This window comes from Mytilus trossulus, chromosome 8 (assembly GCF_036588685.1).
Source record: "Mytilus trossulus isolate FHL-02 chromosome 8, PNRI_Mtr1.1.1.hap1, whole genome shotgun sequence".
Classification (NCBI taxonomy): Eukaryota; Metazoa; Mollusca; class Bivalvia; order Mytilida; family Mytilidae; genus Mytilus; species Mytilus trossulus.
In genome coordinates, this window is record NC_086380.1 from 25,849,722 (window position 1) to 25,872,560 (window position 22,839).

Consider the following 22,839-nt stretch of genomic DNA (forward strand, 5'->3'; position numbering starts at 1 on the left):
CCACAAAAAGGCAGGGGTGATCTCGGCAACTCCGAAAGGGAAGAAAATACTGCTTCACATGTGACAACCGTCATGTTGTTCATAAGATAACAGTCCACCGAAACGGACATAGCATTATCACTTCGAGCCAATCAATCCTTTGATCAAACTCCTTCATGCTGCGTGCAAAGCGGAGAAGCAACATATACAATTTCTGAAGTCTCTGTTTTTATCCAGCCGGGTTCCAACCTACGACCTCTCACACTCGGGGTGATCAAGCTACCACGTATTCGTGTATCCATCAATTTAAAGGAAAGTAAACGAGATAGACATCAATGTTTTTTTTCAAAAGAAAACATAATTACAAACTGTTTAATGTCAGTACAGCACAAACAGAAAATGTAAATTTTTGAAAATTACATATTAAAGCATGCACAATATTTTGAATACAACATAATTGTACTGTTGCTGTTGAAACCATATGTTGTTCAACTGCTAGGTAAAATAGCCACAACAAATATGATAACTCATGTATAAAACAAATCAAATCAAAAAAGAAAATGAGTTCCATTGATTTTCTCGCTTGAGCTGGAACAGCGAAAGTGAGGAAAGCAATCGAGTTGAGATGACCAATGATAATCTGTTTATCGCTATTTTACCTATGACGATGTTGTCAATTTCAATGTCAATTTCATTAGCAACGCCACGTGGCCTCCTTAGTTTCTAGCAATACTTTTTCCATCTCAAGCGAGAAACATGATATGAAAATTATTACAAAAAAGATCAAAGGAAAAATGCACAAAATAGCGATAAAATAAAATGTCTGTTTCTTTTGACATATATAGCCATATACATATGAGCTATTATATATGGTGCGTCTAGTAGTCATGTTCTTCGTATTTCCTGAAAATACAAAAAAAACAAAACAACAATTGATTTCGACCTTAAATGTTGCTGATTGATGATAAAAGAAAAACAAATAAACATTATAAAGTAGTCAATTACGATTTCAAGTTGAGTTTGCTAATAAAACGTCCAGATGTTTTGCTCAAAATATTTAATATTTAAAAATATTTAATTTGAAAAGAAGAAAAATATTTATTTTTCTCAAATACTTTTCTCAGTAAAATAAGCAAGCAAAGACAACGCGTTTTACTTAACTTATTAAAAAATACTTTGAAATCAGTTGAACTAAAAGAATTCTAATCAATATATCATATGCCAACTCCTCCTATGAATATTTTGAATATTCAAACAAACTAAAATATGTCCGTTTTTTTGTGATAGCAAACAGTGGTAATGATTGCCACCGGTAACGGCATCGAACATAATCGTCATTGTTCCTCCAACATTCCAAATGACACTGTAACAAGAACTGTACAATAGCGTACCTTTTTTGCCTTTCTTCTGCTTTTTCAATTCAGGTCTGGTTTTGTCTTGTTCACTTTGTTTTCTTTTTCTTTTCTGGCTAATCTGAATCTATGGTTGAAAAATAATAATGTTCTACTAGTATTTAAGGTGTAATCAGATCAATGTCAAAGGTACTATTGCATAGGAAAAATCATTTTTTTTTATTAATATTAATTATCCATTAATATTTGACTTGAAGTGTATATTTCTGAATGTTTTATTACTAAATTTAGAAATTATGACGAAACCAGGGTTTACACTTTTCCAGGCAAAAGCCATAGCATATTTATGCATCCCTTTTATTAACCTTTACGGTAAAAAAAAATATGTACTCGCTATAGAATAGAAAAACAGTAAGTTATAAAATTCCCTGATTTATGATGTACACATACATACATTTTGTACATAGTATTGTCTATGACCTATAAATGAAATTGTAGAAGGAAAATGATGTATTAAACAAATAAAGTCACACTATTCCCTTCGATGAAAACCTTGCAAGATCTTGCAATAATGTCTGTGTTTTTGTGTCGTCCGAGCAAAAATATTAAAACTACAAAGAAAGTAAGAAATAGAATAAAACATTGGAATCGGAATATAATTTGTGTGTCAACTGAAGACTTTAAATTGACAGCGGAGAAAGGGGACTTTGTGGACGAGGTCAGTATCGATGATGATTATTTAGTTCGTACCTCGTGTTCTATAAGCTCTTGATTTACCATGTCCTCTATTTCCTTTGGTGGGTTGTTATCATGCGAACAGTCTGGTGTCACTCTAATTTTCGGTAATTTATCAAAGTACCAAACTGCCTTTTGTATGATTTCACTTTTCATAAATTGATTATCATCTCTTAATTTCTTCATGTAGTTAACCCGGCTCTTCCATCAATTAAATTGGTGATGTTCTATTTGATCCGTGAAGAGACATTTCCAGTCATTAATTCCACTTTCAATTTTTTCGATAGATATTTTGTCAAAAACTGGCGTGGAGACTTTTGGTACACCCTTTGGCAATTCTACATCACCTTTCTCGTTAAACATGAACATTCCACTTGTTGAAATCTTCCAAGGCCCAGCATGATTGGATTTGTAACACAGTTTAATCTTATTAGATACTTCAGCCATTGTAAATTTATAATGTAATGGCTTGGTATGTTTCCGTACATCAGCAATAAATGGTTCAAGCCAGTTCCTAATGTCGTATTGCCAAATTAAATTGCTTGGATTTGGTAATAGATCCAAAAGCATAGTTTCTGTGTCATTTCGACGGAGGGAATCTGCTATTTTGCTGAAACCGGCGTCAATATCCTCATGTGTGTGTCCAACATACAGAAAAGAAAGGTGAACCTGCAAAAAAAAAAAAAAATTCAAAAATAAATTCTATCAAATTTTATATTGATTTGCACTTTAAACTGTCCGCATAACGATTCTTGTTCGTTCTTTTGCTTATTGTTTTGACATTTCTCTGACGCAACATTCCGACAGTCATGATAGTGGATGTATGTGGAGTAGATATATATTACACTTGATAAATATCATGAATTCAGTTGGTCTGAACATACGACGGGTGTCCCTCGAGGAGCTGTTAACCGAGTTTTCCGGTGGTACTGCAGTTACTTTATATTTTTAGGTAATGGTTTGTCATAGTTTTTTTACTGTTGAATATTGAGATGATTTATTCTAATTGACTTTTCATTATAATTCTCCGTTGGTATATTTTCTCGGTTTATTATATCTTATTCATCATGTTCATTTGGATACAGTTATTCATGTTAATACATAATGATACAACCCTTATAAAAATGGTAGGAGGAATCACCGCTCAATTCAGTAGAAATATGTGTGTTCATTGTCATGATTGTTTTCCTGGATTTTTTTAGATAGGAATTCTATTATTTAACAGTCGTATGATTACTGTGGGCTATAAGATATCAAATGTCTACCTCTTGAAATACTTTCATGTGCACCAGTAACTCGCAAAACGATTTATTTTTGTTTTCCCGCAGCAGTTGTCGGCTTGAATATACAATACTGGAGGCAACGTTCCACCCTGCCAAAAATATAATTCAAACTTTAAACATGTTATTTTATTTATCTTGCTCATTCATTACTTGATGTGTCAAAACAGGAGTTTGTTGTCCACTTAATAGCTGTATAGCTGACTAAAATAATTGCAAGTAGCGCTTGTATATATAATACTGCTTTAGCAGCCAAGTACAGTATGTCCAATGAACATACACACCAATATGTGTTATTCCTCCCTTACCGTGTTGCTTTTAGTTGTTTTGTCATCGTAGTTGCAATGTTTCCCCCTTTCTTGATGTGGTATGGTATATGCTATATTTGTAACATAACTGAATTAATCTTCGATATTATGAAAAGACAAAATATTGGTTGAAATCCATGTTGCTTTTTGAATATCAAGATACATTGTATTAAGAATGTCCCAGACACCCACAGAAGTCGACTTAAACACATACGTATGCATGTAAACACATATAAATTATTATTTATCCTTTTGGCTGTGCGGGATGTATACGTTTGAAGCCACGTCCCTTCGGAATGGGGACGTCAATCCGATGCCTCGTGTAAAATTTCAGTCCCTATTCAATATACCCGTATTTTCCTGTGGCAGACCAAATTTCCCCGACCTTCATCCTGTATGGCCTCTATTTCAAGGCCTACCTGTTGTCTTTGTTGTTAACTTGTTCTTTTTTGGAAATGCATGAAATATTTGCCACTGACATGACGTTTAGAAACCTGCAACCAATCAATCAATGATTATGCTCTGTAGTTATCTGATGAATGAAGCCCTTATCGACTGATCTCTCTAGATTGTTCTTGTTCTTGTGATGTGTTGTAGTGTTGTAACACTACTGGCAGAGGTTATGGGAATTTCAAGCACTTCCAAAGATTATGTATGAGCCTGCCCCAAGTCAGAAGCCAGCTATATATTTGTTGTTATGTTGATGTACACATCGTATTTGTATACTAGTTCGTGTTGTGTTGTACTGTTGTAACACTGATTAGCGGTAGTTGCAATACTGATTAGCGGTAATATATTGCGCGCACAATCATGTGTAAACCCTCAGAAATTATCATGTGTCTATTGCAAGTCAAGCGCCTACAATTCAATGGTTGTCATTTGTTTTTGTATATAATTTTCCCCCGATTTGTACATTATGACTCTTGTTTTCTCGATTGCAGTGTTTCACATTTTGGAACCTTTTATTGCTTGTTATTTGATACGGTTTTGCTCATTATTGAAACGCTGTATCTGACACGTCTTTCCTAACCTTTACGGTATTTGGGCTTTGGTGGAGAGGTGTTTTACTGGTTATCATAACAATCTTATTTTTATATGCGACAAAATGCAACTTTCCAAAACAAATTAAAATGTCTATAGTTGTTAATGTTTGTGTCATTTTGGTCTTTTGTGGATAGTTGTCTCATTGGCAATCATACCACATCTTCTTTTTTTTTATATTTTGTCTAAGATACGCTACTGTTTATCTTATATTTACCTTGGCTGTTCTCCCTACAAAATGTGGCAAGTTGGTCTTTGCTGAAAAATAAATTTACTTATAAGCAATCAATCAACAGACTGAACAGATCTTGACTGTTTTATTTTACACACGAACACTTTTTATGTCCCACCTACGATAGTAGAGGGGCATTATGTTTTCTGGTCTGTGCGTCCGTTCGTCCGTCTGTTCGTTCGTCCCGCTTGAGATTAAGGTTTTGGTCAAGGTAGTTTTTGAGGAAGTTGAAGTCCAATCAACTTGAAACTTAGAACACATGTTCCGTATGGTATGATCTTACTAATTGTAATGCCAAATTAGATTTTTTTATACCAATTTCACGGTCCATTGAACATGGAAAATGATAGTGCGAGTGGGGCATCCGTGTACTTTGGACACATTCTCGTTTTTGAAGGAATACTACAAATTCCAATACATGTATATTTATCTTTATGGAACGAAATATAAGTCAGGCTAGGTAATATTGTACAAGATGTTGCATACTTACACTGGTCCATGACATTTATAATCAAACTTAAATACCGCGTCGGGTTTTAGCAAGATCTCTTTTTCTGTAGTAGTACTTTCTCTCTGCTCTGAAATATACGTTCACAATGTTATATGTGCGTACAGAATAAGTAATATTGGCCAAGGTTTGATTGTTTAAATAATGTTAATATTAACTTTTCACAAAATCACGTGTGTATCAAAAAAGGTATCAATGGGTAATATCAATGAGTAGTTGGCTCGAAGTCAAAATAATGTGTCCGGGTAGAGCGACATTTCTTCCTACAGACTGTTTCCTTACATTTATTTTTCATTTCATATTTTATTTATTACCTTAGTTTATTAGTTTGTTATTTAATCATATGGTATAAAAATCAATCTAAAAAACCAATTCGTGTTGGCCAATGATGACTTTTAAAATGTGTATACTATTGAAAAGGCTCCAAATTATCTCCTTTTGGTGCAAAAACACCTTTTTAAAAATTGAAATATCTTTTCAACTCATCGGTGACCTATATTTTTTATCATAATTTTCAATTAAGCTGTACTTTAACTACACTATTGTAAAATTTGCGCGATTTCTGTGATCAAGTTCTTTTTTTATTTCGATAGTACCTCTATTTCTCCTAATAGCTCAACAGAAAAAGTACCTTTACAAAAGTGCTTGCTTATTTCGAAGTCAGATTGTGAGCGTAAATGAACAGTGATCCCATTTTTTTTTTGTATTAAGTATAAAATAAAGTTCATTTAAAGAAAAAAAATGCGAAACCCTATATTTAAAAAAAATGATTTAGACCTGCGAGCCCCCTTTAATCACTGTGCTTAAACGTCCGTAAGTAACTTAAGTTACCCACAGCCCAAGATGGTTAGGAAGTTTGCTCCTATATAATAACAATACCATGAATATAAAAGAAATGTTCAGTAATTAAAAAGTTATATAAGTCTTTTAGGGAAACTCTGCAATGGAAAACAAAATAAACGATTACAGCACGGTTTGCCATGAAACACTTATGATGTCCGTAACTTCAAAACAACTTGTCCGTAACTTTTTTCCTTATACCACTAGGGATGTCCATAACTTTAGCATGATGTCAGTAACTTTCAAAGAATCTTTATTCGTGGATGTAATTATTTTAAAGAAATGATAAATGACAAAAATACCGAACTCCTAGGAATATTCAAACGGGAAATCCTTTATGGAATTGAAAAGCTAAAATCTCAATTTAACACACCAAACGAACGGAAAACAACGGTCATATTCCTGCCTTGGTACAGGCCTTAAAAAGTAAAATTACAAAAATGCCGAACCTTGAAAAAAATTCAAAAAGGAAAGTCACTTATTAAATGAAAAAATCCAAAGCTCAACCGATCGCGCGAGTGGATAACAACTGCCATTTTCCTGACTTGGTACAGGCATTTTCTTGTGTAGAAAATTGTACGGCAAAAATTAGCACGTCATTATGTAACTAAACATCAGTAGGTAAAATAAAATATATCGGAATGCTAGAAAACATTCTTCTGGCTTCATAGAGGGTTAACTGCTTAAGTTTCAGATGATAAATCATGACATGCAGGTTATAAATCTCAGCATTTCCAACTGTAGAAATTACATTAGGGAGCTACCATATGATTTTTAGGGGGGGAGGCTAGGATGATAAATGAAAAATTAGTTTATCCTGACTTTTTTAACATAAATTGCCATCCTGACTTTATTTTGCAAGTGTCTCTTCCTGCCTTTTTTTTACTCAAAACCTCTGCCCTGCCTATTTTTTTTCCAACTTCATCCTATTTCTCACAATCAACAACACATCACACTAGATATAGTGAAGAGACCATACTTTTTTTGGCTAACAATTCAGAAATTATTTAAAGGAAAGAATATAATTTTTTTCCGCGGCTACACAGGCCAAGGACTCAACAGTGAACAATCTATAAAGCTAGAAGAATGTTAGATTAATTTCGCCGTACCGTCAGATCCCGTTTTATCCGGGGAATAATTAAAAAAAAAAACGGAAAATCCATGACACTCCGGTTTGCTTTTTTCTCTTGTTTAGTTTGAAGCATATCGTCATTGTATGAATTTATGTTATAATTAAGGGGTTTGATAGTGTTTATTGTCTATTAAGTTACGGACATCTTATGCGTTTTTTAAAAGTTTGTCTTGTGATAAAGTGAAGTCAAAATTAACAAATTTGTAGTGATGGTAAGTGATTTCTTCATTCAAAAATGCTATCAATATTTAAATAGATCATGAAAAACGTTGCAAAAAGTAGATTTCGTATCAACTATCATCTCAACGAGTTAAGAAACCGCTACACACACGTTACAAACGCTACACGCTATAAGTTTGAGACACGTTTAGGGCACGTTGTATACGCTTCGAGATCGTTCGACTTTAACTAAAACATATGCGGGTGTGTTTGTAACAAACACCCCATAATAGAACGTTTAAAATACGACCGGGACGCATCTGAAATACGTTCAAGAAACACTTTTCCTTCGTAGCGTGTGTTCCATCTACGTTAGACAAACACCCACCTGGGGTTGAAGTCATTAAACTTTGTTCAGTGCTCGGAGCACAAAAATCATGCTCGAAACAAGAAATCCAGTATTTTGATTGGTTGAATCTCGAGTCTGAGTACAAAAATCGTGCTCGAAAGTTTTATGACCGCGAGGCCAGGCATACGCAGCCATACGTTTCTTGAAAACCCGAAAAAGGCTTAGGTACACTTCTTGTACGCCCAATACACGCTTAAATCTCGTTGTGCACACGTTACAGATATGATTGATAAGTTAATTGCTTCCAAAACTTCTAGCGTATTGGCAGCGTACATGATTTTTTACCACTCCCTGTGTACGTCGGAACTATACGCTGATGTGTGACACCGGTATAAGCTTACTCGTTATAACGACTTTAAATAAAACTCCAATCAATTTTAATGTTAAAAAATGCTAATTTCCCTTTAAATTAAAATATCAGGGGAAGCAACCACAAAACGCGTTGTCTAATGTAACTGAAAAAGCGCGGACCGATAGATTTTGACATGATTCATATTTTTATCCCAGGCTCTAAATGCTTTAGTTTCAAAGATATAAGCTAAAACCTACATTTTACCACAATGTTATATTTTTAGACATGACGGTCATCTTGGTTATTGGGAGTGGTATAATCAGATACTTTTTTGAAACTAGATACCCTAAGGATGATTGCAGCCATATTTCTTTAATTTAGCCATAAGTTTCAGATTTTCTGAAAGTTAACGACGACGACGGATGCCAAGCTATGACAAAAGCTCACTTAACCCTCTGGTCCAGGTGAGCTAAAAAGGCAAAACGGACAAAAAACAACGGACAAAAAGCAAAAGTGTCGTACAAAAAGCAAAATTATCGGACAAAAAGCAAAATGGACAAAAAACAAAATTATCGGACAAAAAGCGAAACGGACAAAAAGCAACGGACTAAGTGCAAAAGTGTCGGACAAATAGAAAAAGCGGACAAAGGGCAAATTGCGGACAAAAAGCGCCGTATCAAACGTCTAGATATATGAAAGTATTTATATTGATGCTTTCTATCAACTGACGTATTGAATTATTACAACAAAACCAATCGAAACAAAAACTAAAAAAATATTCCCTTAGTTTAAATGATCTTTAATAACTAAATATAACCCATATATACGTAAGATTAAGAAAAGTAAGTAAAAAGTAAGTACTAATATAACAAAGAAGATGTGGTATGATTGCCAATGAGACAACTATCCACAAAAGACCAAAATGACACAAACATTAACAACTATAGGTAACCGTACGGCCTTCAACAATGAGCAACGCCCATACCGCATAGTCAGCTATAAAAGGCCCCGATAAGATAATGTAAGTAAATTTTATTAGGGTCGGCATATATATACACAATAACAGACAAAACATGAGGTCTGGTGAGCTTTATAAACGACTACTGATGCTAAATTTGGTTGATTATGATATAGGAAATCACCGAAGCAGGACCAGAGCGGACCCCCTCTTATGCAGTCAGTGGGCCCCCTCTTGTGCACATTTCTGGATCTGCCACTGATCAATGTTATAATGTTTCATGTATACAAACCTTTGGATATGGTAATTATGTGCAAATGTCAAAATAATCGGATTTATAGCATCTATGACTAGTATCAGTGGAAATACTACGTTAGAATAATAGAGATTAATTAGTTTGACAAATAGCTTATGCCTTTACATTACAACTATCCATCAGAGTTTAAATGCAGTGGATGTAAGAAATCATAAAAAGGCAACCGTACAGCCTTCAACACTCCGTATATAAAAAGAGAAGATGTGGTATGATTGCCAATGAGACAACTATCCACAAAAGACCAATTTGAAAATGACACAAACATTAACAACTATAGGTCACCGTACGGCATTTAACAATGAGCAAAGTCCATACTGCATAGTCAGCTATAAAATACACCGATAAGACAACGTAAAACAATTCAAACGAGAAAATTTACGGCCTTATTTATGTAAATAAAATGAACGAAAAACAAATAAGTAACACATAAACAAACGACAACCACTGAATTACAGGCTCCTGACTTGAAAAAGTCCACGGAACCATGTGTCTCGCCTGATATTGATGCTCTCAGTGTAAAAGCGTAATGTTGATCGGATGTACATTCATCGGTCAAAAAACATTAAAAAAAAATGTTTTTCTGTAGATGCTTTTTTTCTTGATAGATACCTATGTCGTCGACTTGATATCGAATTGTTCTGCATTGGTTCTACATTAATATGTTACAGTAGATAAATTGAAAACTTATGCAAATGGTGTTTTTGAAATAAAACACTTCGCTATTGAGAGAAAATTGTCGTTGTGTAAAGTTTAATAAGAAATATCCTTTTTTAATGTCAAATAGACTTCAGACACTTTATTCGTGGTCAAGGGATATAGTTCTCAAGTACTGTTTTGTTATATGTGTTTAATTTTCAAATGGTCCTATCAGTTGCATATTCCTACCCGTAAGAAGTACGTAAGTCATTATTCATGTTATTTTCTATCTTCTTATGTCTAAATTATGGTAAATAAAACCATGGTCATACAACTAACATATGACAATGAATCATGCCAAAGTTTTAATTAATTTTACAGTTAAAATAAATTTGCCCATCAACCAATGTTTAACTAAAGATCACTAAAAGTTAAGAGTGTTGTCTGTAAATATAAATATGAAAATTTCAATCGACTAGTATTGCCGACTTGAGTATAATATTATGATATAATTCTGCAACATCTCAAAATCCGAAGTGATCACATAGATCCATTACGGCTGTATAAAAAAAAATGTCATAATGACATTTTCATATTCTAATTGAACTTGGGCAAACCTCGGTTTTTCATAATCATATTAAATCATAATTTTAAATATCACCACAATTTGGTTTTTTTTCTCTTCATATTTTCTATGAATTAAAAAGTATACCTTACCAGAACTCTCGTATGTATCAGGTTAGCTTCAGACTCTAGTTCCTTTAAAACGAAATCCCATCAGTCTCCTTTTCCTTTTCTAAGGGACTCCATCTTTCTCTTCCTTTGACCAAAGTACACAACAAAATGACCTCGTTTCACTTTACAGTACTGTATGTATTACAAAACACGCGTCATAATCCATCACTGGCAATACAATAATTCCAAATTATTATTGTACCGCAAAGTTCTACTACACTGACTTTATAGACGTAAGAATAAACATGATAACCATACGGTGTACATGGTGTATTCAATATAATACTTCCTTCCGAGTCTTGGGTCAATCAAAGAGGTAACATTAGAAGGATATAACACCCAATTAACATCTCTAGCAATAAAATATGATAAGAAAAAGAAAAGAACCAGCATGTGTACATGTATAACCCACTGGATATAACCATTATGAACATTCCTTATTTTCGAAATATTATACGTTTCAATATGTTAATGTTGAAAGTAAAAATGTATGTTGTAAACGTAACTTCATAATATCATGGTATTAACTGTTTTCACTTTAAACTGCAAGGTTTTATGTAATGTAACCTCAACTTTTGAAAGTGGTTTAATAACATCAACAGAATGGAAAAGACTTGAAAGACAGTCTATATTGAAAGCTCGGGAGGGGGGGGGGGGGGGGCTTCAAGCTTTTTTTATAGGGATGAGCAGCTGATACAGCAAGTACCCCACCCTTTTTATATATTTTGTTTATTAAAAATATATATCTTGTCAACGAACAAAAAAAACTATTGAGATATTTGAATATTTTTCATCTTCTGGTACATTTAGTATTTATAATTTGTTTTGGGTCCCATTTATTTTCACGTTCTTGTTTAGAAGCAACGCAGTTGCAATTATCACAGTTAATTTAATAAATTCGTCACATCTTAATTACTTTCCTCTATTTGCCCCTTTTATATCTTTCATTAAAAAAGAAATTTTAATTTCAAAAGACAATAAATTTAAGATGTTTGGTCAGATAAGTATAGTAACACTCCAAAATTAAAGATGTTTGGTCAGATAAGTATAGTAACACTCCAGAGAGAAACACTTTCACTAAGTTTTATGTTTGAAAACTGATCAAAAGTTACATTGCCGTTCCATCTCATAGCTGACACTATGGAATTTCTTAAAATAATTGTTATCATGTTTCATGTAAACAAACCGTTGAATGTTAATTAGGTGCAAATGTCAAAATGATGAGATTTATAGCATCTGTATCTAGCATTCAATTTAGCGGAAATACTACATAGGTCTTAATAGACTTTAAATTGTTTGACAAATAGTTGATGCATTCACGACTGTGGTTTAACCGCATCACAAAAAAATAAGGACATCTGATTAATTTCAAATACTTTGATATAATTAAGCAAGTAAAAATATCCACCTATTGATATATTTAATCTGAATTTAATTTCTCACCCTTTTTATATATCATCCCGATGGAGCATGAAAAAGTGACCTATTCCAGGGAATCATCGCTACCACTCAATACATAGTAAGAAGTGACCCCCCCCCCCCCCCCCCGAGATTGAAAGTAAAGTTGCGTTTGATAGTTTTCATTGGTGTCTGGAAAAATATTAATTAATATATCCCCCTATATATACACTCTGAGTGCCTGTAATAGTTTGAACGGAAATCGTGACAAAACCGCATAAAAAGTTTTACATATACGTATAGAATGGTTAAATTTGTATTATTCATGAGAGGAGGGTGTGTGGTTTATACCCCCGTCACACTTGGTCACGATCGCACCTTGTCAGATCTCAAATGCAAATTTTGACGATCGTAGTGCAATTGTGTAGATCAAAGTAAAGTCGTGGTAAATGTTTCTGGTGATCATGAAGTCTTTTTGATCGTGCTGAGCGAGGACCAACTTTGAACATGTTCCAAACAATCGTGATGCGGTCGTGGCGAGATCAGGTCGCGGTAGAAATGATAGGGAGAGTGTAGTTAGGTCGTAGTAAGATCATAAAATAACTGTACTAACGTAGCAAGAGCGTAGCAAAAGCACGATTATTGTCGAAGAGACTGCGCTACGATTTCACAGCGACTATGTTACGACCTTACTACGACCATCATGTTCTCATTGAGACCCAACCACGCTTCTAATTCGACTGTTCCACGTTCATACCACGCTGTTCAAGCTTATAGTACGATTATAGTACGCTCATGCCATCATCATCACGCTCTTCTTACGAACTGACTATATTACGACCCACTGTCGTTCACTAAAACATCGTCATTTAATTTTAACGGACCAGCAATTACTATAGGTTTATTCGGGTTGGATTGGTCAGACGACCTGTCTACTGGATCATGCAGGAACTGACCAGATGGCATCATCTGCTAAATCATCCCTAACGGGCTCGTCTAGATATTCCACATGATATAGTCAGTATCAAAAACGAAACTATCTATTATTCTATATATCCTATCGATTCTTTGTGAAATCTAATGCACTAAATACCTTTTATTTGACAATAGAATATTGGTGACAACTACAAAGAGGGTGGCCTAAAATGCTTACAGCGATAGCGGCAATCGACAGCAATCTTCATGTCATTTACAGACCACACCCGCAGTAGTTTTTATAGGACCACATGATGATGCTGAACATCATAATTTATTGGCTTCAGTTAATGAAGTGTGAAATTAGATTTCACCCAGAATTTTTTTTATTTAAAAAAAAAAGATACCGCAAGTCGTTTTCCTCTCGTTACCCTTATAGGCGTCATAAATATAGAGCTACACGTAGACCAAGAGCAGAAAGAATATTATGCAAACAATTAACTTGTGATTATCGTTTGGGATTCGGGTATACGCGGAACACTCTATTATGACCGCTTTAAAAATTTCAAAGTAAATAGGCCGTACTTTAACCTATAATGGTTTAATTTTTAAATTGTTATTTGGATGGAGAGTTGTCTCATTGGCACTCACACCACATCTTCCTATATCTATATAGAAACCCCCTAAACAAAAACCCCGTATGTACTGGTTGATCGGATTTACAAAATGTAGTAGAGATTGCTTGATTGTTATATGTATTCCATCCAGTAACAAGTATTTCATGCATTTTCAGGTTTTCATGACGAGATTCATCTTGTGTTTTACACCATTGTCATAGTTTAAGTAGATGCTGGACTTGCAAACATGATTTACCCAAGCGCATTACTAGTATGTACTTGTGACCCCAAAGGCTGACTGGGGAATAGTTATGGTCACTTTGGTATTTTTCCGACCGGAGGTAAAACCCTCTCCGAAGTGTTACACACCTGTTGAGCTGTGTGGGATGTAAACGATACCACGTCCAATCAGAATGCGAATATAAGATGCAATGTCTCATGTTGAGAGAACAACAGTCTCTCTACATTTTACTAACCTTCTCAAAAACTCTACGAGAGTCCGTAAATCGCCTGTTGCAAGGCAACACTTTTGTCCTTATCCAATATACTTTATTTTATCCAGTGCCTGTCCAAACTTCCGCGATATTACTCCGGACGGCCTCCTTCCAAAACCAACCTGTAGTATTGTTACTTTGTGTTCATCCTGGACATTCATGAACTATTTGCAAGTGAACGTTAAGCAAACAACAATCATGCATTATCAATACGAGCGTCATTAACACATGGGGCTCCAGAAATTTTTCAGAGCAGTTTCACCAGTACCAACTTTGAAGCGTTTCATTGTTTATTGATAACTATAAAGACATGCATGAAAGACGCAACAAAGCAACTATATAAGGTTATGTAGATGACTGATACTTTGTTCAACTGTATCATTTATACCGACAACACCAAGGGTAACTGGGGTAAAAAAAAAATATGGTCCCCTTGCAATTGGTCTTCTTCCGACCGACAGTACAACCTTAGCTGAAATTGGGTGTTCGTTTGGCTATGATGAATGTCTTAATAAGCAAACACGTTAGTTTAGATTTGTGACATTCACGCCGATGACCCGTATTGAGAGTGCCTTGTCTTGTGCACGTTAAAAGAATTCGAACCACTACAACAACTCTTAATGGACCCAATAAGTGGCACTTTGAAGGACCAGTCAATCCCCCTATCACCACAATCTCGTACCGATCAAATTTTATTATAGGACGTTTGAGTATATGAAGGAACATGCATGGGCTTCATATTTTAGCGCTATTATATTCTTATATATATGCTGACAATTTAAAAATGGCAAATGTTAAGAAAATCACAAAGTTTTTCTGTTTCTAAATGCTGATTGACATTGGTAACATAGAATTTTGCATCGTTGGTTCTTCAGATTATTTTTATGTGTGCGTTTTTTTTTCTCATGAAGATAACACAGTGTAAAACACATAAGTCATTATTTGAGTGAAATTCATATCGATGGGTAGAGACTTTTTAAAAGATGCTTATAATATACAGAACGACAAATCCGTTGGATTTCGGCACATAGTAAAAAGACTGTAATGTTCGAGGAAATTAAGCATAACCTTTATACCTTGAAGATTAAAATAAACGAACAATGAAATAAACAACTATATGTCATCGTACTGCCTTCAACAATGAGAAAAGACCATACCACAAAGTCAGCTATTCAAGTCCCCGAAATGACAACTTTATGTGTTTCGGGGTTATTTTAAGATACGGGGTGAATATGTTTAAGATGACGGATTTCGGAGGAATGTGTTTTGATGTTTGTCACAGATCATGTTTTTGATTTATATGATAATAAAATTATTTGATTTTGATATACAATCAAAAACTTTGTTTTAAAGTTACTATTTAAAGTCTCTCTTGAATAGAAATATTTTTTTTTTATAAATTTACTTGTATTATTGGCGCAAATAAAAAGTTTTATTTCGGCGCAAATGAAATTTGGGTTGTGTCGCAAATGAAAGATTATTTTGGGGCATATAAAATGCGAATTGGCGGAAAAGTATAGCATCGCTTAAAATAAAACACATTTGTTTTCATTATTTATGATTTTTATCAAGTGAAACAGGCTGGGTTAATTACTCAAGGCTGAACTTTCAATGAATCAAGTCACTGTAATTTTAATCTGAACTAGTTTACGACCACACCAATTACAACAATATCAAAGATCAGATGTATCGATAACCATTCCTCATGTTAACTGTTTAAAAATAGAAAGTGATATAGATAAAACATTTCCAAAAAGATACCTCTCCTATATCTGTATTACGAATATCTTTTGTACAGTGCACAAAACTATATGTATTTGTCATGTTTTGTAGATTTTAATTAATGTTTTTTTTAGCATTAATATAAAAAAATAAAGATGGGATGTGATTGCCTATGAGAAAGTCAGCAATTGAAGTTCATTATGCAAAGAACCTTCAACAACGAAAAAACCGAAACCGTACTGTAAGGAATACAATGGTTGTCGTCTGTTTATGCGGTTCTATAGTGTTTACCTTTTCTCGTTTTTTATATAGTTAGACCGTTGGTTTTTCGCTTTGAATGGTTTTACACTAAGTGTTTTTTTTGTTAGTATAATAGTCCTAGCGTTAATTGGTATATACCCTTTTTTTAATTTAAATTTAAAAGCTTTAGCATTTCTCTACAGGTCTTTCCTTTTAAGCACTAACGTCGAATTAAGGGAGCAGGGGACCGGGTCCTCCCTTATTGAGCTTCGAAAGTAGAAATGCATTAATGCATAGACTTTTTTTACAAGTATCACTTCCAATGTTGGCTTTACAACCCAACCTCTCCTTTTCCAAAAATATTAGATCAGCACGATCTAAGCATGGGTTTCACCGAATGATAGGAGAAGGTTAATAAAGACCAATATATGCATAGTAAAAATGTCAGGGAAAATTAACCGTAATCAAATCCATTATATATTGCAGGTCCATTATAAAATTATAATTCGTCTAAATAACACCCCAACAATGTTGGACCTGAAAAGCGAATGCACATTTTTATTCTCCCCTAGCTGGGATTCGAACTGACATGCTTAAGAGATATCGTGGTACCAAGTCGCCTTGCACTATACCCTACATGCTAGACCACTCGATCACTATATATATATATATATATATATGCTCGACAAAAATCAAGCTTTTGGTTGCCGAATGATACCTTTTCTCGTCTGTTTTTATCTAGAGTCGTAATAAAAAAACATGAGCCCTCGTGAAATATGAATATTCTTTGTTGAACAAATCTTCATATCTACCTGAGGCACGGGAAATACATGTATACTATATACAAGGCATGAATATGGAATATCAAAAATCAGCTGAATTATCTATCGTAGAGGATCTTACATATTAATGTAGGATGCAGTCACATAAATAATTATATTATAAGCTACGCCTGAGCCAGTGACAAGTCTACGACAACTCTATTATATATAGTATTGTGTGTATATATGTCTCTGGACAAATATACAGGTTGTGGTCCGTTGGTTAGGCCTAAATTAAAATATTGTTTGTTTGCCATTCTCCTACCCAGAATTTTTTATGTGGGTAGGTAGGTAGGTAAATTATTTTATTTTTTTTCTGGAAAAATATTTTGGATGTTTATATAATAGTATGAATGAAAGGAGCTGCGTTCATCTTTTATCTCTGCATATGCATGCATTTATGTGTCACTTGCTATAACCTTCACCTCTTATATATTCTTTTATATGTGTATATCTGCTCTTTTTTTTCTCTATTGTGTTCTGCTAGATATATTCGCTGCTATTATATATGCACTTTTTAATCCTTAATCACCCACTGTAGTGTGCTTTCTGGCTTAGTAATACAACTGCACGTGTCATGCTGTTCTATTTGTAAATTAATATTAAACTTGTATATCTTCGAAACATTTCAATGCACTACCGCCACAGGGCTCATACTACTTCAGAATTATATGGGGGAGGTGAATTCTCTTTTTGAAACTGATAGGGAGAAGTGGTGAGATTTGAAAGAGAACTGCTCATTCGCGCGGTGCGCTACAATGTTTGGATTTTACTATAATATAAAGGGTCATATGTAAATAATGTTCTTTTTATATTGTTCAATTCATATCTGAGTATACAATTAAAGTAACATTTCATATTAAAAGTTGTTTAAGTTTTACTAAGGTTCTTGTGAGAAACTACCAACTAAATATTTAATATCTAGCACTAAAAAAAATATTTTTTATTTTAAAAAATGTAAAGAAATTATAATATATCAATTACAATTTAATTCAGAACTATCTTGTGTATGAAATTCTGTGTTTCTCATAAAAAAAAATATAAAAGTTATTAAGCTGGGCCAAAATATATTGATATTGATACATGTAGTAAAATAGTCTCAAAGTTAAGCAACTTTAATCAATAGTTTGAAACAATCAATAACAAAAATAGGGAATTATATACACCAATCAATTAGATGAAACCAACAGTCACTTAATGCGTGTGGAATACGTAATTTTCCCCTTTGGGATCAATATTTTTCTGTCAGCTGTTCCATCCGTGCGTCCGTAGTAATTATTGTAAAAGTACGGATTTCGGTCATAGCTGGTCCGGTTCAGATCCGTAGTATATAAATCGGTCAATGGCGGACTATTGCAAGAAAATTTACAAAAATAAACGATGTTTGATAAGTTATCTGGTTATTTGGAAAGGATAATGACGTTTTTAATGCAATTAATGGATTAAACATTTACTGGAGGCAACTTTTAACACGTTTAAATGAAGTAACAAACTTATATTGCCGGCGAAACTTAGGTTGATGGCCCAAGACCACAATTAATGACCCCGCTTTTCGTTGTCGTTGTTCACGAATATAGTTCCCCTTAATTATAGTGTATTTTTTCTTTATTTTTTTTCTTTGCCTTTTTCATTCATTTGTTAGTTTTTATGGGGTGGAAATGAAAGAAGAGAGGTGAAATAACTTTTTGATGAAGGTATTTTAACTGATTTTAATATGGAAAGAGTGATTAGGTCAAGTGCAAAAAGGTAATATTTTCTGTTTTCGGAACATCTCTTGACTTGTCCATAGGGGTATGGATGTGTATTGGCTAAATTTGTAAGTTACATCAGAGCAATCTTTCTGAATTTTGGATATGTTTTTGGACTAGTACTATACATTACACACACAAAAAATTTGACAAAAAGATTAGGTCCAATTTTTTTAATGAGACAAAAAGTTATAAAGAACTAATAGAGAAATTAATTGTGGTCTGTGGCCTGATGTACGTTTTCTAGTAACAATCACCGGAACTTGCGGAAATGCACGAAGTGATAAAAAGATGTAGTTTTATCAAATAGCCTGATACACACTGCAAAGACTACCGGAAATCAAAATCGCATGTAACACGGAAATCAGCACTCGATTCTAAACCGCAACAGGCAAAATTCCGGAATAAAAAAAAAATGTTTTCAAAAACGTCAATAAAATTATTTGGGTCGCGGCGATTTTTTTTGGTCGGTCGGCTGACAGCAAACAAACAATATTTTAATTTAGGCCCTAGTGTCAGAATTTTTTAAAAGATTTTATACAAAAATACAAAACTACAAAAAAACATATAATATCTGATCGTTTGAGATGTCGAGAGAAAATATATTCTTTTTTTATAACTCTATATATCGCATTGTTATTTGAACTTATTTCCCTCTTTCACTATTTATCAAAATATATATTGTATATGCATTTACTGCAGTAGTCAAAGTACAGTGGAGATCACTTCTAACCTCTCATTAAATCTGTCAGGAGAACTGTTCTATAACAGTACGTAGAACTGTCAGCCTGACACCTTTTAGTCAGTTCTATAGGTAAGAACTGTTCTAGCTAGAACTGATTTGAACAGTTCTACCTAGAACTGATCCTGACAGTTCTACCTAAAACTGATCCTGACAGTTCTACCCTAGAACAATTTTAGACAGTTCTAGCTAGAACTGACCAAATATTTGGTCAGTTCTACTTCTAGAACAGTTCTACGGTTAGAATTGATTTCTAATTCTAGAGAGCCGTGGTGTAGTGGTTAGTGCATCGGACTACTAACACAAAGGTTCCTGGTTCGATTCCCGTTTGGGATGAAAATTTCAGGAACTCAATTTTCGGCTCTCCCTTGACACCATTCGCGACTATGGTCTTGAGGAAACGATGATAGTCCGTCGGACGGGGACGATAAATGGCTGACCCGTGTTAAGAGAGGGCCATATCTCTTGCACGTTAAAGACACCCTTGTAGATTTCGAAAAAGAGTAGGCGAATGCCGCTACAAGGCAGCACTCGCACCCGCAAAGTGGAAAGGGATTAATATAAGTTGCAAAACTTGTTTCCCCAATCCACTATAAATAAATATGTTTAAACTAATTCTACGGCTAGAATTGATTTTTATAAATTCTACGGCCATAATTGGTTTATAAATTCTACGGCTAAAATTGATTTAAAAATTCTACGGCTAAAATTGATTTTTATAAATTCTACGACCAGAATTGATTTATAAATTCTACGGCTAAAATCGATTTATAAATTCTGTGGCTAAAATTGATTTATAAATTCTACAGCTAGAGTTGATTTATAAATTTCTTTGCCTTAACATAAAGGGTTGGGTAAAAAAGCGATTTAAATTATATAGAGTTTAGCTATTTTACCGTTTTTATTTCAGATTTATAATCGGCAAGACTAAGGCAGCAACCATTTGATTTTCGCTTGGGGGGGGGGGGGGGGGGCGAAAAAAAAAAGTTTGTACAGAAAAAAAACATAGCACCCCCCCCCCCCCCCCCCAGAAAATCAAATTGTTGCTGCCTTAGAGAACATGTTTAACCTGTTAACCCCGCCATATTCTGCATGTATGTGCCTGTTCCAAGTCAGGAGCATGTAATTCAGTGTTGTTTTCTTTTGTTGATCGATGTGTTACATAAATTTTTGTTTTTCTCTCAATTTTTATACATAAATTAGGCCGTTAGTATTAGGGGGGGGGGGGGGCATTATTATTTGAATTGTTTTACATATGTTATTCCGGGAGTCAGGATGGCTCATTATCACATAACAAAATTATCAGACCTCAATAACCAATATAATATCTGTTTACGAGTAGTTTTCATAACTCGGAGGACCTGTTTAGCAAAAATCCTTTGACCGCATCAATCTAAACTGCCTTTATTTGCTTTTTCTTTCTGCAAATCTATATAGCTGCACAGTACTTCAGTTTAATTTTAGGTCTAGAGGGACTGTAATATACAAGTAACAGCAGTTTTGGAAAAAAATATAATTTTTCACATCAATTTATAGTGCCAGCATGCAGGGGCAGCTAGATCAGACTGGGGGTCCAACTATATGCCCCCATTCATATGCATTTATGTTAAAAAAAAAAAAAAAGTGGGGTTCCAACCCCTGGACCCCCTCCCCTTGATCCTCCAATGAGCATGTCCTTGTTTTATTCAAAATATTGAATCACAAACAAATATCAGTAGTTTGTATACTTCAGACTGAGTCGTGTAATAAAATCTTTTGACTGCATCAACCAAAACTTACCATATTTGCTTTTTATTATGTAAATCTATATACAATGTAGCTGCACAGCAATTCAGTTATCATTTTAGTTCGAGAGGGACTGCTTTAGTATATAAATAACTGCAATATTGGAAATCAATGACCACAAATTTTTTTTCTCACATTAATTGAGGGTGCCAGCATTTCCTATTTTTATTCAAAATATCGCATCAAAAACAAATATCAGTAGTTTTCATACCTCAGACTGACTCGTGTAACAAAATTATTTGCCTGTATCAATCAAAACTTGACGTAACGAGTATACATATAAATAAGAAGATGTAGTGCGATAGCCATTGAGAAAACTCTTCACAAGAGACCCAATGACACAGAAAATAAAACAAATATAGGTCACCGCACGGCCTTCAACAATAAACAACGACCATACCACATAGTCAGCTAGAAATCACAAATGTAAAATAATTCAACCAGAATATAGCCGGTTACTGTATCGTGTTAGGTTATAACCTACATTCGGTTGTAGCTTTAGACTCCCGTTGAAGTGAGTATAGTACGCACTTGTTTATGTCAATATTGCCTAATTAAACAATTCATGGTTACAGTTAAAATGAACATCACGTCTTTATTTTTGATCTTTACATACATTTTCAAGATATTAAAATAAAGGGCTGCGCTTTAGCGCATGATACGCCCGTTGCTCTTTTAACTTGTCTTTTATGCTTTAAATGAATTCATATGATCAACTAGAAAAGTGAGAGCCTGTGAGCCATCATACAAAGGATCTGTTTGGATACCGATTAAATGTCCGGTTGTTTCGAATTTTTTTTAATAAGACAGCATAAAATGTAAAATCTGACGAAATTGGTATAGTTGATGTAAATTCAGATATTAATACAAATCAAAAGGATGGTTACATTAATATATTCACCAAAGTTTCACCAAAGTTGCATAAAATCCCCGTTTTTTTAGTATAAAAAATCATTACTTAAAAAACGTAAAATCTAAAATTTATAAAAATGGAAAGGGAGCTTATGTCAATAGATATAAACAATTTATCAAAGTTGCATAAAATTTTGTGAAAGTGTTAGTTATTGTCCAAAATTGGAAAATTCTCCCTTTTTTAAGCATGAAAATTCATAACACGGAAATGTAAAATCTGAAATTTTTAAAATTTGAAAGGGAGCTTACATCAATAGATATAAACAATTCACCAAAGTTTCATGGACATTGGTAAAAGCCTTTTGAGTTATTGTCCAAAGTTTTGAAAATACCCCCTTTTTTATGAATAAAGCCCCGTTAATCCAAAACTTAAAATCTGAAATAAAAAGAAAAACGAAAGGGAGCTTACGTCAATAGATATGAACAATTCACTTAAGTTTCATGGAAATTGGTGAAAGTGTTTTTGAGTTATTGTCCGAAGTGTGGACGACGGACGGACAGACGGACAACGTTATACCATAATACTTCCTGTC

At 34.0% G+C, this 22,839-nt stretch overlaps 1 protein-coding gene and 1 long non-coding RNA gene across 2 annotated transcripts; both read right to left on the reverse strand.

Moving 5' to 3' along the window:
• Positions 1-414: 414 nt before the first annotated feature.
• LOC134681778 (uncharacterized) lies at positions 415-2,626 on the reverse strand. The gene is made up of 3 exons (XM_063541427.1): positions 2,082-2,626; positions 1,371-1,458; positions 415-882 (listed from the first exon to the last, which is right to left on the reverse strand). Exons 1-3 carry the CDS (start codon positions 2,250-2,252, stop codon positions 674-676), a joined length of 468 nt encoding a protein of 155 aa, XP_063397497.1. The 5' UTR covers positions 2,253-2,626; the 3' UTR covers positions 415-673.
• An 8-nt stretch (positions 2,627-2,634) lies between these two features.
• Positions 2,635-11,325, reverse strand: LOC134681779 (uncharacterized). The gene is made up of 4 exons (XR_010100688.1): positions 10,895-11,325; positions 4,913-4,953; positions 3,332-3,438; positions 2,635-2,735 (listed from the first exon to the last, which is right to left on the reverse strand). It is a non-coding gene; the product is annotated as an uncharacterized LOC134681779 (long non-coding RNA).
• Between the last annotated feature and the right edge of the window lie 11,514 nt (positions 11,326-22,839).

Excerpts from the sequence above, each read along its gene's own strand:
- LOC134681778 (XM_063541427.1), bottom strand. The coding sequence starts at position 2,252 with ATGAAGAAATTAAGAGATGATAATCAATTTATGAAAAGTGAAATCATA. Across the intron at positions 1,459-2,081 it reads AAGAGCTTATAGAACACGAG|ATTCAGATTAGCCAGAAAAG; the intron begins GTACGAACTAAA and ends TTTCAACCATAG. Across the intron at positions 883-1,370 it reads GCAGAAGAAAGGCAAAAAAG|GAAATACGAAGAACATGACT; the intron begins GTACGCTATTGT and ends TTGTATTTTCAG.